Source organism: Carassius gibelio, chromosome B5, assembly GCF_023724105.1.
Source record: "Carassius gibelio isolate Cgi1373 ecotype wild population from Czech Republic chromosome B5, carGib1.2-hapl.c, whole genome shotgun sequence".
Lineage (NCBI taxonomy): Eukaryota > Metazoa > Chordata > Actinopteri > Cypriniformes > Cyprinidae > Carassius > Carassius gibelio.
The window spans coordinates 40,845,211-40,861,681 of NC_068400.1; the positions used below are offsets into that span (position 1 = coordinate 40,845,211).

At 35.1% G+C, this 16,471-nt stretch overlaps 2 protein-coding genes across 2 annotated transcripts in view; both read left to right on the forward strand.

Moving 5' to 3' along the window:
* The first annotated feature begins 603 nt into the window (after positions 1 to 603).
* LOC127958265 (BRI3-binding protein) lies at positions 604 to 4,946 on the forward strand. The gene is made up of 3 exons (XM_052557070.1): positions 604 to 982; positions 1,670 to 1,772; positions 1,943 to 4,946. The coding sequence occupies exons 1-3, from the start codon at positions 803 to 805 to the stop codon at positions 2,350 to 2,352; spliced, it is 693 nt and encodes a 230-aa protein (XP_052413030.1). The 5' UTR covers positions 604 to 802; the 3' UTR covers positions 2,353 to 4,946.
* Positions 4,947 to 8,524: 3,578 nt separating this feature from the next.
* Positions 8,525 to 16,471, forward strand: part of LOC127958426 (acetoacetyl-CoA synthetase) — a 28,917-nt gene continuing 20,970 nt past the window's right edge. Inside the window, exons 1-5 of the mRNA XM_052557284.1 lie at positions 8,525 to 8,842; positions 9,570 to 9,673; positions 10,549 to 10,669; positions 12,901 to 13,014; positions 16,160 to 16,257. Coding sequence (XP_052413244.1) covers positions 8,710 to 8,842; positions 9,570 to 9,673; positions 10,549 to 10,669; positions 12,901 to 13,014; positions 16,160 to 16,257 — 570 coding nt within the window. The 5' untranslated portion in view covers positions 8,525 to 8,709. The remainder of the gene's footprint in view (positions 8,843 to 9,569; positions 9,674 to 10,548; positions 10,670 to 12,900; positions 13,015 to 16,159; positions 16,258 to 16,471) is intronic.

Here is a 16,471-nt window from a genome sequence, read left to right on the forward strand (position 1 = left end):
ACAACTTCATTTCCCAAGCATAAGATATACAACAAATACAGTATGTCCTAATGCACAATGCACAAAACACAAACTAAGGTCTAAATTAGATTATGGTTGTACTGTGTATGGGTCAGCAGCAAATCAAAGGGAGACATCTGTACATGATACAAAATAGGATAAGTATGGAAAGTAAGAAAGGGGGGAGGAAGGAACAAGTCATAATAAACAGACTGAGGATTGGACATTGCAAGTTAAACAAAAATCTTCATATTATAGGAAAACACCCAACAGGATTATGATGAATGTCAGGAGGAGCAAACAATTAATCACATCTTTATGTCATGTAAGAAATATATACTAGAAAGGCAAGAGTTCAAGAATCAGCTACGGGAAATAAGTATATTAGAATATAATGTTAAAAATATAGTAACATATGGAAATAGTGACCAAGGACGGAGATATTTGTGTAATTTTCTAAGGAGAACTGGACTGGAAAGAAGAGTTTAAATAAATAAAAAATTGAGTAAGCTAGAGTGAGACAACAGATGGCAGTAATTCAACACTATGAATGCCAACTGCCGTGAAAATCCAATGAAGAAGAAGAAGAATATTTTCAGACTTCCGGTACCGTTCGTTCACCGTTTCAGTTTGCCCCTGCTCCAGCTCTATTTCGCGCGCACAGCTTCTTCCTTCCTTCTTTCGCAGTATCTTCTTCCGGAACATCACACCTCTTTATTCAGCGTATTATAAACTCTATTCGACCGCTACCATCCAGAATTTTCTCAATTGCATATCACCGGTTGTCAGGTCGCCTACAAGGATGAAGGGAGCGAAACTAGCCGTGGTTTTCAGCGTGTGTTTGGCCTTCGTGCTCCTGACTGAGGCGGCTCGGAGCAAGAGAGACTCCAGCAGCCCGAACAGCTTCAGGAGGGCGGCCACGAGCTTATACCAAACCTTCAGCAGCATCTTCGGAGAGGACAACATGAGGGCTGTGCACAAGGTCCGTATAAGATTGTTCGGTGTTATCTTGCTGCTTAAAAATATAGTTTTGTCTTCAGGTGCACTAGTTTAAGGCATGAAGAGATCATCAGCTACCAACGGCCGTGTTTCAACATCTAGTGAGCTGCCTACCTAGAGAGCACACTGTATCGGCATCTTTCTGTTTATCTCGGTCACTAGGTTCTGGGTTTTGTCAGTGTTGTGTTATATAAATATTATTATTATTATTATTATTTATAATAATAACTTGAGTAAATACGTGATTTTTCAATATTGTATAATTTGAACAATAATAGTAAATTAATAGTCTATTAATTATGCACATTAAATGCCCTCAAAAACATTGCTGACTTATTTTTTTCAGAATGTATTTACTTGTTTATATATATATAAATATATATATGTAAATAATGCCACACATTATATACCGTTGTGAAATGGGAAGAGGGATATGTTTAATTGTCAGAAAAATAATGTTACAATGCAGTGTAATCAAAAATAAAATTAACTGAATCTAAATCTATTGTAATTTATATTTAAAAGTTAATTTAGATAATAGGTAGTTGGGTGATTTTCTTCTGTGACCTTTGCATGTTTTATAATGTCCACACTAATACATGTTTGCTCTTTTGTCATATAACTCTTTTGCAGTCTTCATTAATTAAAAAAACCTTTCAATGTTTTGCAGTTCTTCTCAAAAACGACAGAGGGGTTTGTTCATGGAGTCGATTTATTAGTGGACGCCTTGTGGAAGCTGTGGGTGGATCTGCTCGATGTAATGGGCATCGACTGTAAGTCTGCATCAGAATTGCTGCAGTTATGTATGTCAGGGACTGAAATAGCACTTCTTCACTGTTTGTGTGTGATGCAGAAAAATCATGTCCTTAAAACCTCCTTCGTATCTCTCCCTTCCCTCTCTTTGCTCCTCTTTCCATCTGTCTCTGTTTTATTCTCTCCTCAGCCTCGAATCTGACGCACTACTTCAGCCCATCGTCTGTGTCCAGTTCTCCTCCTCGTGCACTCCTCCTGGTGGCAGCCTTGCTGTTGGCTTACTGGTTCCTGTCCTTGTTCCTGAGCGGTTTCTTTTACGTCCTCCACACAGTGTTTGGCCGTTTCTTCTGGCTGGCCCGCGTGGCCCTTTTTGCCCTCTCCTGCCTGTACATTCTGCAGAAATTCGAGGGTGACCCGGAGAAGGCAGTGCTGCCACTGTGCTTCATAATGGCCATGTACTTCATGACAGGACCGGTGGGAGCATACTGGAGGAAAGGGGGAGGATCTGGAAATCTGGAGGATAAGATCGACAACCTGGATACCCAGATCCGTCTCCTTAACATCCGCTTGAGCAGAGTGATTGAAAACCTAGAGAAATGAGAGTCAGAGGTGTGGTTTGTGAGATGGCATAAGAAGAAAAAAAAAAAAACCTTTTTTTTTTTTTTTTTTTCAGGATGTCCCAACATTTTAGTCAGGCAAGAATTTTATGTGACAAATTTCCTAGATGGTATGCTGAAATGATTAGATCCACCCTATTGTTGTGTGTAATGTATTATAAGTGTCCACTTCTAAAGTAACTGCCCATCTTTGAGCAAATATCAGGATTTTTTGTGGGTCTGTGTGTGTCTGCAAGCCTTGAGTTGAGTGTGTTAGTCGTTTGTGCAGTGTTAAGCCCTTTTTTCCATTAACTGTGTTAGGGCACTTTCTATAAGTGTGTGTTCTTTATCAGTCATTAAGGCGATGCAATTAAGAGTTAGTTCACTTGAATCACTCAAAGTGTGAGTAAAAATCAGTATCACTGCATTTTTATTTTACTTTTTCACATCTCCCTTGTCTCTTCTTGAGGTCACCAGAAGTTACTCTGAGTTCAGGATCGATCAGGGATAGAGATGTATGTGGAAATCGCTTTCAGAGAGCAGCTAGTCATCAGAAGCGTGAGGATATTAGACCGGTGTCTCTGTCCACCTTCAGTCGAGAGCGAGAGAGAGAGGTTCTCACGTGCTAGGTAAAACCTGGTCATGCACTTTGGTCTCAGCATGAGATTATTGTATTCATTACGGTATATTTATCCTTTTAATACCCTTCTAGAGCTGAATTGATTAAATATTGTTTTAATTCTAATTCCTGTTAGTGCTGCTTAGGAAAATCATTTTAAGAAAGTGGCCTCTATGGTTTGAACCACCGTGGCATTTTGTTTATTAGAGATTTCTGATTACTAATCTAATCTGTTTGTAATCTAACCTTTTTGGATTTTAATTCGTCGTGTTTTTGCTAATTTGCTAAACCCTTGTAGTCAAAGCTAATTTGCATGTCTTTTAAAATCTATTTCGAACATTTATTATTACTGCTTGATAGATTAAAAAAAAAAAAAAGACTGTAAGTAAAAAATTTACATGTTTTTCCATTTTAAGAGAAAGATTATGAATGGTCTGTGTTCAAGTATATTTTCATTCCATATAATGCCATTATTTTATGTTTTTTTTTTTTTTTACACGATTAGTACTGCTGTATTTAATAGTACTGTTGAAAAGTTTGTAGTCAGTAAGATTTTATTATATGACGTTAATGTTGTTCAGGCAATATGTTTTATATATTATTAATTTTTGTTATTTTTTTTAAATAATGTTAAGTTCTTTTAAGCCTATAGTGCATTGATGAATCCTGAAAAAAAGTACCATAGTTTCCACAAAAATATTAAGCAGCACAACGGTTTTCAACTTTGATTATAATATATGAAGTAGTGGACAGCAGTGAACATTGAAAGTAGGTTAATATATATATATATATATATACTGGGAACATATCTTTTTATTTTGTGTAATATTGTGAAAGGTTGTGTTTACTGTGAAATCAGTTTTTGTTTTGTTTTTTCGTTTTTGGTGATTTACGCTACTGAATTATACTTTTTTTCATGTTCTGTTTGTCTCCAGTCAGTTATTTTAAAGATGTCATTCTTTCAGAGTGAGAGTTTTGTGGCGTTAAGCCCTCGTGTCAGTGTTGATGCCATTCTATACTGTTTTTAGAGATTGATGAAATTTACTTTTAGCAGATATATGATCAAAATGTACAGTCTGTCTTTTCCTGGACCTCACTGATTTTAGTCCAGAAACTGGCCCTCACTTTTCCACCAATCACAGTTCGATGCTGCGACGTAACCCAAGCCTTCCGGAAAGCACTAATTTCAAGAAGATCCCTTTGTTTTTTACTGTATGAATGTGTGAAGGAACTCATAAACACCAGCCTTGAAGAATCTCCAAATAGCAAACTCTTGTGTACTTGCAATGTACCAGCATTATTGTACAAGTACTGGAGACAACTAATAATAATTACACTCATACTTGTCTCAGCAAAAACAGTCCTGTATTTATAATTGTCTTGTGTACTTGCATATCTGTGATGAATGAGAAGCCACAGTAATATACCATGGAAAATGCTCTGGATCTTATGATTACAGAGTGAATGTGCTGAGTTTGCTTGCAGAAATATGTATGACAGGTGTTTTCCTAGCCGCACTGTTAGCAGTTAATATCATTCTTGTAAGTTGCAGTAACGCATCATGTCCTTAATTTATTTTTGGAATATTATGCATTTGATTAATATCTGTTATATTCTATATGAGGGAGTTGTACTCACTTGACCAGAAAGACTCAGTTCTCTCTCACAATGTCTCAGATCCCAGTTGACTGCACCAGTGCCATTTATTGTGTGTTGAGGATTTTTAATCATTGATTGATTTGTACTAGAAGGCATTGAATCTTTGGGAAGTCTAGACTTTAACTGGTATTTTTGCATTGTAAATGCCTAGATTTCTATATCAGGGTTGCTTTGTGCTGTATAAGTTTCATCAGGACTGTTTACCTGCGCTGTTGCTTGCTGTGGTATTATTTGCGCTGTCTGTAACCTGTATGTCTTTTATGAAATTTGTTCAATGATGTGGTCCAAAAGTGATTTAATAAATGTGTTATACAATTTGACCAACTGTTCTTGAATGTTTTTTATTTTTATTTAATTTTTTTTTTTTTTTAATAGTATTATAGTTTATATTTGCTCACACCAGGGTGGGAAAATAACAGGTGCTTGTGGCCAAAAATGCAGCACAAATGGAAGTTAAAGGGGGGGATTCATTTCGACAATCGATTATAGCTGTCGAGATTAAAACAAAATGTGAAAATGAATGTAAAAAGTCTATTCACTTAATTAGATTTTCATTCGCTCTCACTGCATCAGATCAATAGCAATCGACGACTACCGGTATCTGTCATAATACTGCAGCAGCTCCTGAGTTTAAATGTAATCAGTTGTTATTGGCAACAGTTTAAAGTGTTTTGATTGATTGAAGCAACTAGTTAAATTATGTGACAACAGACAATTATTAATATGGTGATAATAATCACCCTTGCGAATCTAAAAACACTCCTGGAAATGAAATTACAGTGGACAAAAAGTTAAACAGTGGACACTGAAGTTTAAGTTTTTTTTGGGTGTTTATGAAGTTGCTTCACCTCATAATTTGGACATAGGATGTTGTATGTGGTGCAACAGACACTTGTTTGAACATTGCTTCATTTGTTTCTTCAAATGGCCTCCGCTGAACTCTACAGATCTAGTCAGTTCTGTCTGTGAAGGGTTAAATCACGTATATGGTCTGACACACAGCTAAGCAAAGGATGAGTTTAGCATTCCAAAGGTGCTTTTGAAGATTGAGCAAATTTTATGTTTGCTCTGCAAAAAATGGTTTGGGATATAATCAGTAATACTGAAGCTGATCCAACAGATCATTGCACAAATGAAATGAACGTTATATAATGCTGGCAGCACAACTGTTCTGATAACTAGGTGAAAACTATTAGCTGCATTTGATATTTGGTTTCCTCATACAGTTTAACACACTGTGTCTAAAATCACCTCCATGTATGTTTTTTCTTCTTCTCTGTTTTGTCATACTCTGGGATTCTGTCTCAAACATGTCTTGTCTTATTCAGCCATCTGCATCCCTTGTTATCCCTGTTTCAAATGCTGTCTTAAATGGCTTACATAATATGTAACAATCATAAAGAACACTGTGTATTTAAGACATCCATATTTGGCTTGTGTATAAATATAAGTGCATTGTTGCTTTTTTATTTGTTGTGCCCAAAGGGCAGACATGACCCGATTACTTTTATAAAAGCACATTTATGGCACTAACCTTCATATCAGTCTTACTAAGACAGACAGACAGTTAGATTTCCTTTTTCTTTTCTTTATTCCTCACTTTTGTGTTTATGTAAATGCATAGGCTTACAGATACACTGAATCTGTGAAGATTACGCTAGTAAAGACCTCAGGATGCAAGTGCAAAGAACTGCAATTCCGTTTTAGCACAGTTTATTAGATGCATATTGGTGCACGTTTGATGTAAGTATATTTCAGTGAAAAGAGCTTGTGTATAGAGAAAACCAGAAATTGTCCAACAAACATAAAAAATGTAAAAGAATAGTTTTAAGATTTCATGGTGATGGGCATTTTTGTCATTCCAGGACAATGAGGACTGATATGCAATTATGTAACAGTGATCTCGATTTGTTATTTTCTGTATTTTCCTATTTCCTGTATAGCTGCTTTCAGTGTGTATAGTAAAAAGCACTGTACAGATAATTTGAAATGAACTAAAAACTAAATTCAATGTGTTGCAGATCCAGTGTTTTGAATTAATTTATATATTAAACCTTTTTTTTATTGCTTCCAGAAATTTTTACATGATTAATTTTTTTCATAGATCTTTTTTATCTTTTAATTTCATTACATCTAAATATAAATCAGCCAAGGTTATATGGCCAATCTATGAAGCAACTCCTAATTGCTAAATGTTTTATAGATATTGATGAAGTTGGCCTTGGAAATCACTGCTGGTGACTCAGCAAAAATATTCAACAGCTCTATACAATCCAGTACCCTTCTCTGGTTCTCTCATGTTTAGAAAACACAAGTCACCTGTATAAATTCAAACTAAATGTATGTAACATTTAACGCAGAGCCACCTTTCACACGTTAACCTATGTTTTTTCCATTAGATCGTTTTGCTGGCTCGTGAATGGGCACACCTCTAAAGTATCCCTTTTCTATTGGCTGGGCGCTTGAGGCGGAACGGCTGTCTGACTTGTGATTGGTTCGTTTTTCCGTCTGTCCATGTTGCTTTCTCTCGTGCCGAGGTCTCGGCTGATGTGAGACCAGCTTTAGGAACCAATAGAATAAAAGACATGCTAATTATGGCGCAGACAGATATTCCTCCGCCAAAGCCTAACAGTGATGCTTTATCTAAGACCCTTGGTTAAGAACAAGTATTATATACAATATTCTGCGTAAACAAGAATCTGTGTAACACTTTTAGAGGCTCTTCAATGCTACTTTTAATTGTTCTGCATTCTATAACAGGAATTATGCGTATTCCTTATCCATACATATGTTATCAAATATATTGTAAGCACGGATAAATGCTGTGTGAAGTTCAAAATAATTATTCCAAACTGAGACTGAGATTTCATTCTATCATCCTTATTAGTTGGCATCACTTAATCGTTTTAGTTTATTAAGTTTATAAATAAATAACTGATGCCCCATCCGTGTACAAATCGTTCTTTTGAGCCGATTCTTTTCAATCAAGTGATGAATCGGTTCACAAACACCTTTCTGAAAGACTCGTTCGCTGACTCACTGAATCGATAACAGATTTGACTCATACCCTGAGCCACAAAAACAGTCTTAAGTATCTCTAGTATATTTGTCAAGATTATCGATTTTTTTTAATGCCAAAATCATTATGATATTAAGTAATGTTCCATGAAGATATTTTGTAAATTTCCTACCATAAATATATCCAAACATAATTTTTATGAGTAAATTGCAATGCTAAGATCTTTAAATGTGATTTTCTGAGTATTTAGATTTTCTAAAAATTAATTAATTAATGATTTTATTTTATTATTTTATTTTATTTTATTTTATTTTATTTGCACCCTCAGATTCCAAATTTTCAAATAGTTGAATCTTGGCTGTTGTAGGCTCTCTCTACCTGTTTAATATTTTAATAAGCTGAATAATTTATGCAATACAGAGAACTAAGTCAAATTGTATTACAAACAAACCTTGTTGCCCTTTAAAGGTGTTTTCAAAAACGCAGTATATTGCATTATGTGCATATGTAAATATAAGTTTATTCAAACTTTTAAGAGAATGTCATTTGGGATGTCAGGGGCGAAGACATGAAGTTGTGATGATGATGATTAATACTATCCTTCTCAGAAATAAACTCTTCTGAAGAACCGATTGGCAGAAATCAGACGGATTTCCTTTCCAGTGCTATCTATCTTAGATAGAACAGATAGACCGTCCAGCATGAATGTGCTAGCCAACAAATGCAAATGCTGGTCCATTAACTTTCTAAAAAAAAATATATATTTTTCAATAAAAACTCCTTTAGAATTTTTTTTAATCATAAACCTACATTTGTTTTAAAACCTGGCACTACATAAGAAGCGGAAGAACACATGGAGGTTGGCAGGGTGGTGTGTGGTTGCGCGGTGGGCGGGGCTTCCGCCGCGTCTAGTTGATTATGTGCGGTTGACGCTCGGAAGTGATCCATGTGTCTGAGTTGCACCAATACACGATCACCAGATCGGCCTGTTTAACTCCCGTAGAGCGTTTCTTGCAGTTTTTATAGGTTATTCACGGCATACCGACGCGTGTCGTCCTATTATCATGTCTAAAGACACGGAGGCCAAGAGCGAGGAGATTATGGAGTCGAGGGTGCTCTGGTACCCGGACTCGAAACGAAACACACAAATGGACCGATTCCGGAGTCTAGTGAACCGAGTCTTCGGGCTGCATCTGGGTGAGTAGAGCCAGCCTGGGCTAGAATGGATGCACACTACTATATCAGCTAACAACACACCCCTATTCCACAGAAAAACAAAACATAGTAGCATGGTGTGGTGTTAATCCCATTAATAGCTCATCCTGGGATAGTCATGGTTTATGCCATGTCCACATTTGAGCAAAAACAGTTACTCTAACTATGCTTTCAGTTGTAAATTTGGCCCATTAAAATTTCTCCAGGATCTATTTTGTCTTTAACTCCTTCAGTTGCATTGGCAGGGATGTCTGGCCACATATTTCCATTCATTCCGTGCATGCCACAACTCAATGCATGCACACACTATGAGTTAATCTCAAAACAGACCGACAGAGTGAATAGAGACTGGCGTTCATACCATGCGTTAAATATTTCCAGAATCTCATCATCATCTACATGCACCTCATCAGGCGTGACATCAGTTGCATTTATAATAAACTAACCAACAAGTATTTGTTTGCATGTTACTAGTATTTAATATTTAGTAAGTAATTGAATAATGCCTTTTTTAGTAGGTATATGTAATTCACAATATTGTGAATTGTTGCAAATAACAAAAAATGAGTCAGATCAAATGTTACAAGTGTGTTGTGTTTAAAGTACTGATTTGTAGTATTGCGTCATTGCTGAAGGAAATGAAGTAATCCATGCTTTTTGTCTAATGGTACTTTCTATCATTTTTTTGTTTTGTTTTGTTATTTTGTAGCTAATTATAATGACCTGTATCAGTGGTCTGTGGACTCTTATCCAGAGTTCTGGGCACAGGTTTGGAGATTCGGTGGCATCACTTGTTCGAAGATGTATGAGGAGGTAAGTTTGTTTTATATATTAATCAACATTTCTCACATTTAAATCTCTAGGCATGTAGAGGGGTTTTGTTTGTCATCTCCTGTTGTTGTGATGAGTGGCACCCATAGCCACAAAATGATGTCACCATGATGATGAAGTAGTTGTCAGGTTCTGATTGGTTTTCAGTCATACTTCTGTGGATGTATAGGTGCAATAGATGACAGAGATGATGGACAAACTCATTAGTCATGCCTGAATCGTGTAACTATCCTAGTAAACATTTATGAATTGATTACCATTCCGAACTACTGTCTGAACTACTGCTGGGAATATTCATATCTCTGTTGGGGCTTTTCTGTCTGAGACAACTGTAGTTTTACTTAAAGAGGGTCATAAGGTAAAATATAATAAAACAACACAATCTACAGTCCATATATGGCTTTTTATCTATGCATGTCCTTCTCAGACTATTTTACTACATGCACTCACTTGATTATTTGCTGACTCAAAGATTATTTTGTTGTTCAGTTTTATGACAACATTGCAGTATGTTTGTGTAGTTAAACTAACTAATAATTGGGAAGGGTGTTGTTCATATCAAAGTACTTGGGTTGTGGCTAGAATGTCTTCTTTCAAACCATCTTAAATAAAAATGTTATGTTTAGCACTTAAATTACTAAAAATATAAAAGTGAAATAAAAATGCATGGAAGCTAAACAGAAATATAAAAATAATATACATAATTAACAGAAAATATAATAAAGGCTAATACAAAATATCAATAAATAATACCATAAAGAACATAAACATGACTAAAATGACAAAAAAAGAGAAATGCTCCATCAATCAGACTGATGTGTGATATATTTGAGTTTTTTGCTCCCTCTCTGTTTCAGGTGGTTGATGTGTCTAAAAGGATATCCGATGTACCTGAGTGGTTTAAAGGCAGCAGACTGAATTATGCAGAGAACCTGCTCAAGCACAAAGATCAAGACAAAGTGGCTCTGTATGCTGCAAGTAAGCCACAGCCAATCTCTGAACTGGCCAAGTGTATTTGTTAGCTCTCGTTCTTTGTTCTGTGGTCAACACTATTACTGAGCATGTCTCGGGTCAGGATAATTGTCTAGACTGAGCTAGTTTCCCTCTAAATGAAACAATGCAATCTCAAATCAATATTTCATATCCATTTGTGAACCTTAAGCACAAAACGAGTCATAATTGTAAATCATTTTCGAAATTGAGATCTATACATCATCTGAAAGCTGAATAAATATGATTTATAAGGATTGAGATACAACTATTTGAAAATCTGTAATCTGAGGATGCAAAAAAATCTAAATATTGAGAAAATCATCTTTAAAGTTGTCCAAATGAATTTCTTAGCAGTGCATATTTCTAATCAAAAATTACGTTTTGATATATCATGAAATATCAAGTAAATATCATGGAACATGATTTTTACTTGATATCCTAATGATTTTTGGCATAAAAGAAAAATCAATAATTTTGACCCATGCAATGTATTTTTAGCTATTGCTACAAATATCCCCCAGCGACTTAAGACTGGTTTTGTGCTCCAGGGTCACATTCACGTACTTGCTCGGTAATAAACAGGTTAAATTGGCCACTATTGCAAAATGCATCCTTTCTGGTTGATCCTGATGCTCTTGAACCCTGGTTGCCATTGCATTTTTTTTTTCTTCTCTGAAACATTTCATCATTTTATTCCCAAATGTCTCCCAATACAAAAAAAAAAAAAAAAAAAAAAAAAAGATTTGTTATGTCTGCTGATCTCCTTGAGCCTTTGTCAGCCTGACCTTGGATGCACAAATGTCTTCTTTAAAAAAAAAGCAACAGTGCTGTGTGCGTGTGTTTTATCTGTATAGACCGAATCTGTCATTGTGGTCCTCTGGCTAATGTAACACTAACTGAATTATGCTGTCTGTAATTTGATTTGTGGGTTTAGTGTCTGTGTAGGGGCGGGATGCATGTAGTTGTGCTTTTATATTGTGATGCGGTCCAGGAAAGAGCGGATGTAATTACCAAAGTGGCATCTATTAGAAATGTACCTGCGTCACTGGTTTGTGTCCTCGTGAAATTGGGAGGCTCATTAACCTGAAAAAGTAGATTACACAGGACTCTGGAGCGCAAATTAAATTTAACACTTCATTTGCTGATTACGTACAGTAATGAAAAACATTACCGGCGATATCTCTGCTGCAGCACAGTCACAGATGGCAAAGAGTTCTCTTGTTGCTCATTAAAGTTAGCTGTATGCACTGATAATGTTAGCCTAATGTAGATTTAATTATAATGGAGACAATTTTACAAACAGGACTGTTTGAAAGTTTGGGGTCAGCCATTTTTATGCATTTAATAATAAAACTAAAAAAAAATTTTTTATGCAAGGATGCATTAAATTTATCAAAAGTCACATTAATCATCTTTCAGAAGATTTATATTTTGAATAAACACTGAAATTTAAATTCATAAAAAAAATAGGTCACTTTATTTTAAGGCCAGATTCTCACCATTGACTACAAAATTTGTCTCTAAGTTTCTAATTTTCTGCTTATTAATTAATTGTTAGTACTTATTTGTTAAGTAGGTATTGGTATAGGATTAGGGATGTAGTATATGGTCATGCACAATATGTGCTTTATAAATCCTAATAAACAGTCAATGTGTTTAATAATAGGCATGCAAATAAGCAGCTAGTTAATAGTGAGAGTTGGTCCCTGTGCTATATTGTTACCAACAAATATGAATAAACAATATATCATGATTTGCACAAGCTCATTAAGCAGCACACCTGTTTATTCAAGAGCACTGCAGAAATGATGCTTGAGCACCAAATCAGCATATTAGAATTATTCCAGACACTGCTGTTTAAAATGCATAAATCGGTTATTTTAAAATGTTATTATATATATATATATATATATATATAGTTTTTTTTAAATAAACGCAGCCTTTGTGAGAAAAAGTGATTTCTTGCAAAAAATAGACCTATTTAAAAATCCCAAATTTTGAATGCTAGTGTTTATTATGATGTAACTTTGTAACTAAATATAGGCCTACCTTTTAAATAAAAAAATATAATGATTAACATTTTTTTTACTATTTTTATCTTCTATATTTTTTCTTTATTATTATGATAATGACTTTCTGACATGTCTGTTTAGCATGTATGATATTAAGAAAAGTTACAATTACTTTTTTTTTCATTATTATATATATTTTTAAAGCTGAGGCAAAAGAGGAGATCGTGAAGGTGACTTTCGGGGAGCTGAGGCGTGATGTCGCTCTCTTCGCTGCTGCCATGAGGAAGATGGGCATCAAAACTGGAGACAGGGTTGCAGGTGAGCGTCACTTCCCTTTCTCTTTCACTTTATCTGTCTCTTATTATTTCGTGTTGCCCTTTCTCACTCTTTGACCCATGTGACAGTAGTGGAATGAGGAAATACAAGTCAACACTGAACCAAATACAAGAAAATCTACATCTGTTTTATATTGCATCGGGCCTAGGCACTCTCGCCTGTTTTTACTGCACTCTTACTTTGCTTTTTTATTCTGTCCTTGTTTGTCTTCATGAGTGTCCTAACTCTTAGAGCCCAAAATCACAAACTCCTCTACTCTGTCTCAGTTCTGGGCTTCAGCCAGAGCCATTCATAGCTGTGGATGGAGAATAAGAGGGGCACAGTTATACCGTGGCAGGGGTAATTCGTCTTTTTATGCAATGCAGATTTAAAATTTCAGTGCATTCAGGCCAGATGAAGCCGGATGTGGGTTAGAAGCTTCAGATGTTTATGTCTCCATCCTGTACTGTGGCAGCATGTGAGATTAATTCTGATGTGAGAAAATGTGTGTGTAATCGCTGACGTCATTCTGGGTTCATTATCTGCAGTGCTGATCATCTCTTTATCGTAATGGCTGTAAATGGGAGGAGGATTTATTTATGCAAGTCCCTATAGAGAATCAGAGAGAACTGAGCAAGATGGAATAGAGATTATTCCTCTATGAAGACATTTAGGATAGTTTTATGAATATCTTCAGATTTTTATTTGGGGAGAGATTTGAAAAATATTCGCTGGATATCTTTTTTTGCACATTTATGGTCTGCCAGTTAAAATGAGTACATTTAGGGGAAATTTAATACATGTAACTTTTATAAGTAGAAATTTTGAATGAATAACTTTTCATTTTATTATATTTATATAAAAATATAAATATATATATATATATATATATATATATATATATATATATATATATATATATATATGTATAAATCCGAATTATTTTTTAGAAATATTTGTATTATTTAAAAAATCAAATAATTTCAAGAACCATTTTCTGAGTACGTGTAGATCCCCTTGTGTGTGTTTGGGTGTTATGAATGTCTGATTATCATGTAGTCCAACAAAACAAATTTGCCATAGTGGGACAATAAAGTATATTTAATCCAACACAGTTTATCTTTAATAATTATTAGCTAGTTAATTATGCTGTAAAACTCCTGGACTACTGTGCCCTTTTTATAAACTTGTCTACGTGGATGCAATCATGACTGTGTGTTCACAGAGGTGTGTCTGTTTTTAGGAGTGTGTGTTATGAGACGTAAAGGTGTAGATGTTTACATAAGCTGAGTGTATAGGTGTGCAGTTCTGAGTGTGTGTTCATGTATAAAGTGTGTTTCTTTCTAAAGTGTCCTTGTATGTCCCCTTGATTTTGAGTGTGTGCATGAGTAGGAGCGAATATATGGTCACTTTGCAGATGATGCCAAGGTTTCTAGCCGCAGTATCATTTAGATAATGGACATCATTTATATTCCATGCTGCTTTCTGTCTTTCCTTTCTCTGTTTTGTGCAAAACACTTAAAAAAAATACACTTATTTTGGACATGTACTTTCTTACCAAAGTGACTTGTCGAGGCAATAATATTTAAATTGAGCCTCAAATGTAGCCACAAACTCAGAGCTGAAAGAAGACAAGTCAAGTTAAATAGCAACCGTTAGGGTTGATCGGCTAAACTGCAATTGGGTTCACAAAAAAAATAGCCTTAATGTAGTGTTTCCCATACATTGATTCATTTGTGGCAGCCCGCCACAATATCAAACTGACCACCATAAATAGATTTTCCAAAAGGCTTTGACTTCGTTGAATAAACATGAGCAATGCATGTTTAAAAATCGAAACTCGTGTTTGTTTTTATATATATATCACTGTATTTCTGTAGGAAACCAACTGCTTTTCCCTTGTCCGTTTCTGCCACAGAATAAAAAATAAAAAAGGTAATTTCGACTTTTTATCTCACAATTCAGAATTTTTTTATATATCGCAATTTTTATCTTGCAATTGAGACTTTATATTTTGCAAATCTGACCTTGTAACTCGCAGTTCTGACTTTATATCTTACAATTCTGACTTCATAACTCGCAATTCTGACTTTATATCTTACAATTCTGACTTCGTAACTCGCAATTCTGACTTTATAACTCGCAATTCTGACTTTATATCTTGCAATTCTTACTTTATATATTACAATTCAGACTTTATATCTTACAATTCTGACTTCGTAACTCGCAATTCTGACTTCATAACTCGCAATTCTGACTTTATATCTCGCAATTCTGACTTCATAACTCGCAATTCTGACTTTACATCTCACAATTCTGACTTAATATCTCGCAATTCTGACTTCGTAACTCGCAATTCTGACTTTACATCTCGCAATTCTGACTTTACATCTCGCAATTCTGACTTAATATCTCGCAATTCTGACTTCGTAACTCGCAATTCTGACTTTACATCTCGCAATTCTGACTATAACTCGCAATTCTGACTTTATAACTCGCAATTCTGACTTTACATCTCGCAATTCTGACTTAATATCTCGCAATTCTGACTTTACATCTCGCAATTACAAGATTATATCTCATAATTATGTGAAAAAAGGAAACCTTTATTTATTTATTTTTTATTCAGTGGTGGTAATGGGCTTCCATAAATATCTGATAAAGCAATGTTTGTAAGCATTTGTGAGAGGAGCCCTGCTTTCTGTACAGCTGTTACCAGGGAAACCTTTATTTCTCCCGCTCTAAGCGCCTCCTGCTTTCAGAGAATTAATTTGCATATAAATGGCGCCACAAATAGAGTGTAAGTTTGTGGGAAACACTGCTCAATGATTAATTTAACAAATTAGATTTGATATATGATATGTAAGGCTTGTATTGTAGTGAAGTCAAACGCCTTGTTGGTTCATTGGCATTCTCTAGTAAAAATTGCAATTGTATTTTTTATATTAGTTACATATTAGAAGCTTTATTTTCCATTGTGTAATATTTTCAGTGACACTCTTTTGGCATTGTTATAATTTAATATATTGTGCCTGCTGAGTGCTCCCTAAAATAACTTGCATGTCCTGAGAATTATTCTTGCACCATTTAGGTGATCGATTGCTGTCTGTAATGTGATGTTTGATTTTATTCTCTCTCTTTACCTCAGGATATCTTCCCAACGGGATTCATGCTGTTGAGGCTATGCTCGCTGCTGCCAGTATCGGTGCCATCTGGAGTTCAACCTCTCCAGATTTTGGTGTCAATGTAAGAGCTTTACATGCATAATGTAACCATATGACCACTATAATATATTATTTTTGATAAAATATGCATTAAGTGTTTAGCAACCACTTCCATTTTTCTGTGAGATGTGGATCATCTGAACATGTGTAATATACAGGCTGGATCATGTTGGAAAGGTATTTCACTTTCATTTTGATCCAGGGAAAAACGTGGTCTAAAGTTAATTTTTTTTATT

Coding starts and splice junctions, on each gene's coding strand:
- LOC127958265 (XM_052557070.1), top strand. CDS start 803: ATGAAGGGAGCGAAACTAGCCGTGGTTTTCAGCGTGTGTTTGGCCTTC. Junction 983..1,669: donor ACATGAGGGCTGTGCACAAG/GTCCGTATAAGA, acceptor AATGTTTTGCAG/TTCTTCTCAAAAACGACAGA. Junction 1,773..1,942: donor CGATGTAATGGGCATCGACT/GTAAGTCTGCAT, acceptor TTCTCTCCTCAG/CCTCGAATCTGACGCACTAC.